At 35.9% G+C, this 11,226-nt stretch overlaps 2 protein-coding genes across 2 annotated transcripts; one reads left to right on the top strand and one right to left on the bottom strand.

Annotated features, from left to right (window-relative positions):
- Nucleotides 1-41: 41 nt before the first annotated feature.
- LOC105954413 (uncharacterized) lies at nt 42-3,314 on the bottom strand. The gene is made up of 2 exons (XM_012978081.2): nt 1,171-3,314; nt 42-606 (listed from the first exon to the last, which is right to left on the bottom strand). Exon 1 carries the CDS (start codon nt 3,031-3,033, stop codon nt 2,035-2,037), a length of 999 nt encoding a protein of 332 aa, XP_012833535.2. The 5' UTR covers nt 3,034-3,314; the 3' UTR covers nt 42-606; nt 1,171-2,034.
- An 808-nt stretch (nt 3,315-4,122) lies between these two features.
- LOC105954384 (putative F-box protein At5g50220) lies at nt 4,123-6,290 on the top strand. Its single transcript, XM_088814485.1, has 4 exons — nt 4,123-4,342; nt 4,433-4,560; nt 6,089-6,157; nt 6,246-6,290. Exons 1-4 carry the CDS (start codon nt 4,123-4,125, stop codon nt 6,288-6,290), a joined length of 462 nt encoding a protein of 153 aa, XP_088670611.1.
- Nucleotides 6,291-11,226: the final 4,936 nt, after the last annotated feature.

Genomic DNA, 11,226 nt, shown 5'->3' with positions numbered 1-11,226 from the left:
TAATACTTGTTCTTGAGACCTGGACAATATGCAATTTGGGATTTGAAAAATAAAGATTTTATTAAATAATATTAAAATTACAAAACACCCTTGATAATGGTCTAAAATTTAATGAAGAAACCAAAAAAAAAAAAAAAAAAAAAAAAAAACAGTCTTAACTGCTGCAATCTCTTGCCATGAACAACTATAAAAAAAGACAACATATTCTACTCTGTTGAAACAACATCGTCCGCTTTCTTACCATCACGCTTCCTCGTTGCTATCTTTATAATATAGTAGTGATCGTCACAAATAGTTTTGTCTAGATTTTTGAAGAAGGCGATCTTTTCTCCGTTCCTCAAGTTGTGCGCCGCAACAAATTCTCTCCATTCGCCACCTAGTTTGTAACACACTTTCCCTCCATATGTGCATTGCGATAACAGCATTTCCCATCGCCTGTCCACTTCATCGAATACTACAAGACCCCTTGGATGCAATCTGCTATTTTGAGGGTTACCCACAATCTTCAGATGCTTGATAATCGTGCTTGCTTCGTATTCGTCGAGGTACAGCCTGGCGCTTTCTGGATTCACCGCATGTTCATTTAACGTCTTCTTAAAGCAGTATCTATGTAGGAAACATAGTAACATTAAGGTTATTGTGGCATATTTTTTTTTCTTTTTTTTTTTGGTTATACAGATTTCAGAATCAAGCAGAACCACTAACCTAAGAATTCATCAAGAAAATACAAGGCTTGAATAAAGATACTTATTGACAGTTCAAAGAACAACAATCGATGAGAAAAGAAAAACAAAGCGACCATAAGAATACTAATTAATTTTTGTAACAAAGCCCTATTTCAAAGAAAATTAAAACCCCATCCAAAAATCCAAAACAACATGAAACATATGCATATTCTCGATATACAGTAGAACCTCGATAAGTTAATACTCGATAAATTAATAACCTCGCTTAAATAATAGTTTCTTCTGGCCCCGACTCGGTAAAAACCCACTAGATTATTTGTTCGATAATTTAATCTTTTGCTAAATTAATAGAATTCTGCTAGTCCCGACTCTATTAATTTATAGAGGTTTAACTGTATTATATTTCTCGACTCTTGCATTTCGTCTATCAAGAAACTATGGATAAACAATGTTAATGGAAAAGCTAATGAGATTATCGGAATACCTAGAACCTGCCCCAGTAGGCGGGATTTTCTGCTGTGGGATTTGATCTTCAAGCTCGGAATCTTGGTTTTTGTTGGATGGTGCACTATTCTTCTCCAGCGGGATTTCATCATCTTCCAGCTCTGAAAACTTGTGTTTTTTTGACGGTAAAGTGAAGCCAGAGCCATCTGACCTGTTTTCTTGATAGGCAGCCATAGTTTGATAATCGCCAGAACCCAATTCTTGGTTTCCGGTGCTTGATTCGCCAATTCTCCGTCTTTCCTTTGCTTGCTCCTCCAATCTTGAAGCGTTTCTTGTTTTTGCCATTTTCTCGATTTTCTTGAAAGTATAGCAACTTATTTATATGTCAGACTAATGTAATGATGTTAATTTATATAGGCACAATGACCTTCATCAGCAACTCCTTTTGCAATGCAATGCATCAAATTACCTCAACTAATAGTGTGAATCGATATACACGATGCCGTATTACATGTGCTCAGATTGCAAAACTTCGCTTAAATATAGTAACAAAAAAGCCTCTTAGAATTGACAAGATTTCATATTTAATGAACACGCAACCATTGTTTTTACGGCGTGATTTAATTCTCCTACTTTCTTGCTTTGTTTCACACTATAAAACATTGAAAGCATATCCATTTAAAACACGAGGAAGTTATGAACACTAGAAATGCAAAACGAGTTCAAGCGGAAGGCCGAAATGAACATGCATACACACACTTGCGCACTTGAGAACAAATAAGTATCAGAATTAGATTACCATAAAACTGTCGCTTCTTCCGAGAAAAAACCCAACTACAAACCTGAATAAGTTAATACATCAACGAGCCACTATTATTCCGAGGAGCCAAAAAACACGTAGCCTTCAACTTTCGTGAGCCATCTTCGATTTCTTATTCGCCCCAAATGCACTACCAATCAAATTGAGAATCTTTTTCTGCCCTTCAAGAATCATAGCTATCCTCTTCTTTTCCATCTCCATCCAATGAATCCCCGTTTTCCGCATCATCTCAATCTTTCTATTCTCCATTTCCATAAACTTCTCGGCGACACCCCTAATTCCCTCCGCCAATTTCATTCCTCCATCACCTTCTTCCACTTGCTCCTCCACCTGCAGCTCTTCGTCCACATCATCATCCACGTCATCACAATACTGCTTCCGTTTCCCATTCGTTACATTCCTCAACCCTCTCACAACCCTATTGCCCTCGCCATTAAAATCCTGCTCCACGGCTACTCTCTTTCCATCCCGATGCACAATGTTATTAATACTCTTCGACTTATTTTTCTTGGCTGCCGCCGCATTCCATTCCTCATCACTGTCGTCCGATCCACCGACATCGCTCTGATTGTTATTATTGTTAAAACAATAATCGACCGAACCCGAATACGAACCGCCGTAACTATGATTGACATTGTTACTGTTGTTGTAAGAATTACTCTTAAAGGCGGAAATTGGGCATGCACTGAGTGGCATGGGCCCCCGTCTCATATGATCCATGAGCTCGAAATACGGCCACGAATTAGGGTTCGGCTTCTGCAATTCGGAGCGGTACCGTTTACGGAGCTTCTCGATTTTGTGGCGGCACTGGGTGGAGGTTCTGGTGGGCTCATCGAAGCCGCAGCGGGCGGCGACGGTGACGGAGAGTTCCTCCCACTGGAAGGATTTGAGCTGCCCTTTTTTGAGAGAGTACCATTTTTCCTGATAGGCTTGAATTAGGGCTAGGGTTTCGTCGTGGGACCAGGGAAAAGCTGCTGATTTTTTAGGAGTGGAGGTTGATTTGGATGATGTGGGGATGGATTCAGGGTTTGGTGAGAGGGAGTATGATTGGGGTGGTGGGGGAGATGACGGCGGTGAAGCCATCGCGGTGTGAAGGTGGAGGTGGACGGCGGCGGTGTTTGATTAGTTAGTGGTGGTTGATCGGTTGTGCGGGCTGCGGAGGTTTAAATGAGCCGGAGAAAATTGGAAGGCATCTTTTAGGTAAAATAAAACACTTCCAATTAGAATTAAGTACATTTTTTTTTAATAAACACAAAATTTCATTAGTTATAAATCAATTTTTTTTTATTTTTGATAAATGAGTGATATAACCTTTCTTTCTTGTGTTGATAAATAATTTAAAATTCTAATTTAAGGTCAGCTTCATTCATCAACCAGTGCGTTGACCCGACTTTTAGGTCTTATTTTTTTGTCTAGAATTTTAAATAAAACAAATTTGATTTAAACCAAACCTAAATAGCTATTGATGTCTTAAAGTTCTTACTAATTAACTTATTAACAAAACATCGATAAAATTATGGATAAATTCCATTTTCCCCCTTAACGTTGGCTCGATATCACTTTATCAAATTCTACTTTCAATTGCATTGATTTCCCCCTTGTACTTTGGCTCGATATTACCTTACCCCCTTCTACTCTTAATTGCATCGATTTGCTCCCTTGTAGTTTGGCTCGATATCACTTTACATCATTCTACTCTTAATTGCATCGATTTGACCCCATGTACTTCAAAAATTATCTAAATGTCGCCCTCGCCGTTGTTTTCACACATTGAAAAGTATTAAAAAGTCACCCCTCACAGTTTAAATAATTATTAAAAAAAAATAAAAAAACAGAAAATAAAATAATAAAAAATTCAAGACAACGAGAAAATATAGTCCACGACGTCACCCACAATTTTTTGTTTTATTTTTTTTAATAATTATTTAAATTGGGATGGATGGTTTTTTTTGTAAATTTCAAACTTAGATCAAACGGTATCAAAGTCAAATGTGTGAAAACTAAAGGGCGAGAGCCATGACAATTTTTCAAGTACATGGGGGCAAATCAACATTAGTATTTCTTACGTTAGTCCAGCGTTTCTAACTTTCATATATTTAAAAACCTAATTCCATTGATATACATACATACACAATTCCAAAACCCACGCGCCACCTACAAACTCCAAAGAGGATGGTAAATCTTCCTTTCGACATGGTAGAAATCATCATGTCGAAATTATCAATCGAATCTCTTGTTCGATTCAAATCAGTTTGCAAGTCATGGAACAATTTGATCTCCGATCCTACATTCGTTCGAAACGATCAGACTCAACGATCCAAGGAACCGAACTCGGAGAAGCTTTTTCTACTCAAGAACTTACTGAGTGGCTATTCTCTGGTTAAATTCAAAGGTTGAAGCCTTAAAACCCTACGAGTTGAAATGGAAGCCCCGTATTACCGAGATCATGCCCTATGCTTTTGCGACGGATTGCTTCTCTTAGAAGGCTCGTATAAGAGAGTTACGCTGTGGAATCCATCAACTCGAACAAGTATAAGTCTTACGATCCCGTACGATAAGTTCGATCTTTGTCACGGGCTTTGTCGTGATCCGATCACCGACGATTTTAAGGTTGTTATTTTTTCCAAGAAACACTACGCGGTGTATTCTTGTAAGAACGAATCTTGGAAGAAGAAGATATAGAATATGATAGCGGCGTTGGGTACTATGATCCCGGATACTTTTGTGATTTTGGCCCGAAGGGAGTCCACACAAATAATGTACTTCGATCCGAGAGACGACAAGTTCAAGTTCTTGCACAAGCCAGATAATATTAACTCGGACGAGGACAAAACTTATTACTCGATTAGATCGAGCCTGGATGACAAAAGGCCGATTTTCTTATTTGAATCGAGAGGGCGTCTGTGCATGTATTGCAACTTTATAGACAAAACGAGGATTCGGATATGGAGGAAGGGAAAGGGTATCGACAATCATTCTTGGAAGAAGTTGATGACTATTACGAATGTGGAGACTTCAATTAAGTCGTTTGTGCCGCAATGTTTTGTCGGAAATAAGCTTGTGATTCGAATAAGAGGGAAAAAATATAGAAATAAAGATGATCGATTAGTGGTGTATAGGGCTGAAAGTCGGAAGGATCGGATCGGAATTAGCCTTTTCGGAATATTTCCAAAAATTTCGGAAGTACAAAATCAATTCCAATTCCAATTCCAAAATTTTCGGAATCTAAAAATCCATTCCAATTCCAAAAGGCCCGGAAATTTCGGAATTTCGGAAAATTTTCGGAAATGACATAAGTATTAAAATTTCGAAACTTCGCTGAAAATTTCATAATTTGCTAAAAATAAAAATTATGAGTTGTGAATTGTGATTTTTGACTTATGGCAGAAATTATGACTCTTTGACTTTGCACAAGAAATAATAAACGTAAAACTAGGGTTTTACATAAAATAAACTAGGGCTTTTTTAGATGACATGGCCCATAAAGAATAAATACAACTAAATAATGTAAAATAAGTATAATATATATATATATATATATATATATATATATATATATATATATATATATATATATATATATATATATATATTACTCAAAGATGTATTTTTTGGAAAAAAAACGGAATTTTTTCGGAATTAATTTCGGAAATAATCGGATCGGAAATCGGAAATTCCAAATTGTTTTTATATAATTCCAATTCCAATCCAAAAAACTCGGAAAAAATCGGAAATCGGAATTTCGGAAATCGGAATGAAAAAAGTTGTTCCAAAATCGGAACTTTTCGGATCGGAACCGGCGGAAATCGGAATTTCCGTTCCAACTTGCACCCCTAGTGGTGTACAACACTTGTAAGAAGAGGTTTAAAGAATTTAAAAAAACGAAGCCAGTTTTTGGCATTGGGTTGGTTCCGTATATCGAAACTCTGTACTTCCCCATCGAGAATACGGAATCGGGGAGGAAGAGGAAACGAGAGTGATTACAACGATAGAGTATTTATTAATTAGCATTTCATATAGTCTTTGGCTCATGTTTCGTTTGCTTGAACAATGTTGGAGATTTACTATTTGATAATTCCCTCGCTAACAACTTAAAAGCTTTTTTTATATTCATTCGTTTTTGTTTCGTTTATTGTAGATTGATGTAGTTAACTTACTTGTCGTTCCATGTTTGCTTTTGCTTATTGATATGTTGCTTAGAGCCTACGTCTGATAAACTTTTAAGAGCTGATAAATTGTTACTACTAAATCATACATACTCATGTAAATGATATACTCTGATGTTTTATATGCAGGCCAAGTTGAATGGCCAGTGCATTGCGTCTAGAGTCACATTATAAGTTTTTTTAAACAGCTTATAAACTTAACCAAACACCCTCTTAATATACTAGTACTACTGCGTACATCCTCGAATTCATTAATTTTTCTAGACTCGAATTCATTAGCAATAATAGTTGGTAATCAATTGATCAATTAATTTTTCTAGATTCGTCTACAAGACTTTTAAAGTTGTGAATTTATTACACAATGATTTCAACTTGTAGAGTATTCTCAATTTTATTTCAACTTCAAACTTTAAATACATACAAATTTAGTTCAAAATGAAACAAGCTAAGTAGTAGTACCCCAAACAAATAAACAATTTAAAACCCTAAACTAACAAATTACCTACAACATGAGTCTATCTTTCTTGATGTCCTTCTGGCAATTAGGGCAAAGTCGTCTTTTCACACTCTTACTCCGAGCCAGCCACTCGTTGATACAATCTCGATGGAACTTATGCCCACAAGGCGCGTAAACCGAAACAAGTTGATCGGAGAAATCATCGAGACAAATACTGCAGCAAGTCTCGGAAGAATATTCCACGGCAGCCGTAGAAACTACTATATATTCCCGGAATATTCTACACCACCCCTCCTTGTCAAAAAGCGGCATCATATTTTCTTCGAAATCGAACCTTAAACCGACGCGCGCATGCGAGTCAATCACGACGGAGTTATGGTCCGAGGGTTTGGATTTAAGACACGCATCGGCAGCGATCAGTGCAATCTCCGCCATCTTGCGGCGGAGATCGGGCGATCAAGATTTCGAGTTTCTCGGCGATGACTCGGCGTTTGGTTCCGTCAGTCGTGAACTCGTTGAAGTCCGCGAAAACCTCTTTCTTGGGAAGTTCGGCTTTCGACACGTGTTGGCGTTTGTAATTGCAACTTGTGTTCAAGAAGTGGAAGGAGATATCTGTTTCGCGGGAGAAGATGAATTTGATGTTGAAATATGGCGGCGATGAAGAAAAGGAGCTCTTTGAATTTACTTCGCATCCGTAAAAGTCGGACACCACTTTGTTGGGACGACACCGTTTCATAGCTTCGCGATAAAACTCCTCCATCTCCGTGTTTATTAATTAAAGAAAAAAAAGGGTTTCTATTTGGTGCAGAACGAGGAATACTTATTCATAATTGTGACAAAGATTGAAAAATATACAGCGTTTATTTCACGTCAAATACTACTTACTACTAATTAGTAAATAACCTGACAAATTAAAACATGTGTGCACGTTGCTTTTTCAATCTCCAACACTATTTATTTAATTATTAGTTGTGCATTGTGTTTGACATAGTTTTCGTCAAATAAAATTATATAAATATTTCAAGACACGTGTAAATTGGTTATAATCTTTTTCTAGGGTAAATATTATAAACTTTTGCAGATGATCTTCATGTGCTCGTAATATTGGCACATAATTCCCTTGTGGTTGATAGATGTAGCGTTCGTTAGTTTTTCGGTCAAATTTAATCGCGCATGTCACATTTCAAGTGCATAAATTAAATAAAATATGTAAGCACAAGGGAGTCATTTGCAAAATTTAGTATTTTGACGTTTGTCACGCGCAGTTAATTTTGATGCAAACACTAATAGAAGCTGCCCCTAACCACAAGTGTGTTATGTGTCGATATTACGAGCACAAGGAGGTCATTTGCAAAAGCTAACCATAAAGAGTCAGATGCTACATCTAGGCCTTCAAAACGGCGTTATTTTTTCACGCTTCCGTTCTGGAATATACACGAGACTTATTTTAGTCGTGTAAGGCTTTTGATGGTACTTTTGTCAATTCCGTTAAGAAAAAAAAATGTTTAATACACAAAAACTTTAAGACTTGGAAGAACTTATAAGTTCTTAAATATCTTAAAAGCTCTTTTTAATATCTTATAGGTTTAGGCAAACACTCTCTTAATTTTTATTTAAGTTCATAAAAATGTTTAATACACATTCAGATTTAATACAAAATAAATCAAATTTTAGAATACGGTGAAGAGTACAAATATAAAATTCTTAAGAGTACAAATTTAATTTTTAAAAGAAGTTTTTTATTTCAATTACTTGAATTAATTTTTAAATGTAAATAATTTCTTCGATTCTTTCTTGAATCTCTTAATTTCCTTTGTGTTTGAAAATACATGAAAGATTGAATTCTCTCTCCCCAAGGCACTTCATGAAGTATAATTAAGATATAATTTAATTAAGCAAATATAAATAACTCTTGTTTAATAGAATAGAATTCTAACAAATACCGACTGCAATTCACTCAATTTGAAACCCTAAACTTAACAAAGACAACCTAAACCCCAGTTTGCCGACATGTACATTAATTTTATAAAATACATATTACACATTACAAGGCTCGAGCTTCGATGTCGCAACGGCAAATCGGGCAAAATGGAGTAATCGGCCGCCAAGATCGAGTACGCGCCCTAGACTTCAGCCACTCGTTGATGCAATGTCGATGGAACTTATGCCCGCACGGCGTGTAAACAGATTTAAACCCTCCTCGGCCGTCGTCGTTGGAGAAATCAATCAAACAAATAGTGCACGTCTCCGCAACTACGGCAACAACTGCATGCTTCGCGAATTTCCCGCAAAGCACATCGTCGAAAATAGGCATCATCGTCTCGTCGAAATCGAACACCAGACCGACGCGCATGCACAGATCAACCGACACGTAGTTGTGGTCGGGGGGCCTCGACTTAACGAGCCAGGTGGCTTCTTCCATTGCCCTCTCGATCATCTCGTGGCGCAAACGAGGAGGCACAATCAATCTCTCGAGTTTCCCGGCGATGAGTCTTCGTACGTATTCGTTGCTGGTGGAGAGCGCGTTGACGATCACCGCAGAAGCCTCTTGCTTCGGCAGAGGAGCTTTTGACACAATGTGCCGTTTTCCGAGATCGTCTCGTTCGACGAAGTGGAAGGAGATATCTGATAAGTAAGATAGAAGGAATTCGACGGTCAATCCAGGGCGGGACGAGGTGGAGAAGGTCGTCTTCGTCGTCGATTTTCTGTCGATTGTATGGACGTGGCAAATCACAAGTTTGTCGTGATATTGTTCTACAGCTGTACGATAAAACTTGTCCATGTGGAGAAGAAGAGACCAGAGTTTGGGAGGAGAACCAGAAACAGGGCTTGGGGGTGTTCACGACAAATTAAATACCCCCTTGGATTTATATTGGTTGATTTTGAAGATTGAATTGCTTAGTTTTAAAGCAAGGGTTTGTTTATTTATTATTATTATTATTATTATTATTATTATTATTATTATTATTATTATTATTATTATTATTATTATTATTATTATTATTATTATTATTATTATTATTATTATTATTATTATTATTATTATTATTATTATTATTATTATTATTATTATTATTATTATTATTATTATTATTATTATTATTATTATTATTATTATTATTATTATTATTATTATTATTATTATTATTATTATTATTATTATTATTATTATTATTATTATTATTATTATTATTATTAAACTATTCAACTATTCACACATGGGAAAGTTAAAGTAATAAATATTCAACACATAATAAAATATAATAGAATGGTATATTATACATGATATGATTGGAGTGAATGGTAGAAAATGAGTTGTTAAAACACTATTTGTTAGTTAAAATAGATATAGCATCCCATTTTTTTACCACTCAAGCTTGGAGATGCCCTAAGTATGTTGAAGTCATACCACGAGGACAATGAAAACCCAAGCCGAGGGCAATCTCACTGAGCACTCCCCGTGATGACCAAGTTCTTTAACAAAGTTATCGAGGAACTGCAAGGCAACAACAAGAAAAGTGATCAAGTTCTTTAACAAAGTTATCGAGGAACTGCAAGGCAACAACAAGAAAAGTGATGATGGTGATGACCAAGTTCTTTAACAAAGTTATCGAGAAACTGCAAGGCAACAACAAGAAAAGTGATGATGGGGTGTTTCACCAAGCACCCAATATCTCATCAAATATAGAAGGAATTAATCGAGTTTGAGGCGACGTGGAAAATTAAGAAAGACTTGTGCCAAATTTCAAAATTGTTTCCACTTATTCGAGACAATTTCGAACGTCGTCGAATTTGGTGGCAGGATGTTACAGTCCACCGATTTAGGAACGGAATTAATAATTTTCAAGAGGCTAAGAATGATTCAACAAAGCAAAATCAAGTACTAAGCCCAAGAAATGGCACAATATGCCCCATTGTACATAAAACTTGTATATATTCTTAAGAGAATTCTAAATAATTACTAGAACCCTCTACATTGTAATTATGTTTTAGGAATTGAAAAGTTCTAGAGAACATCTCTCAACCATACGATCAAGTTGACCACCATCATTCGAGGATGTGGAATTGTATAAATAGGCGTACGGGCCTCATTTATAAACCATCCAAATATTGGAAAGTATTCTAGTAATACAAGCACTTTCCTACAAGCCGACTTGTGCTCTTAACATTCCTTGTAGTTTCCATCAGTTAGCACACAATACTCTTAGGAGTGAAGTTGACTTAGCTATCACGAGAAGCGAAAATGAGCTAAGATCCCACGGTTCGTATTAAGGAAACTAGTTCGTTACATGCTACTCTTATATACAATGAAAGCCTAAAATCCCTCGTATTAAGTAAACAAGTTCGTTACATACTACTCTTATATACAATGAAAGCCCAAAGCGAGTTAGTTGATTTTAAAAAATAAAAAAATAAACAGTAAATAAAAAATAACAAATAACATTGACCATAACAACGAGTTAGTTGATTTTAAAAAATAAAAAAATAAACAGTAAATAAAAAATAACAAATATCATTGACCATAACAAATAACATTGACTCATTGATGAAATTGTCAAATAGTTCACGGATCATCATCAATACATTCATAAAAAAATTTATGATTTTATTTTCTTTTTATTTTCCTTTAAATCAAGGGACAATTCAGATAAT

Source organism: Erythranthe guttata, chromosome 14 (genome assembly GCF_056151865.1).
Source record: "Erythranthe guttata isolate IM_541 chromosome 14, IM_541, whole genome shotgun sequence".
Classification (NCBI taxonomy): Eukaryota; Viridiplantae; Streptophyta; class Magnoliopsida; order Lamiales; family Phrymaceae; genus Erythranthe; species Erythranthe guttata.
The sequence above is the reverse complement of the archived record's forward strand: the minus strand, read 5'-3'. Positions and strand labels throughout refer to the sequence as shown.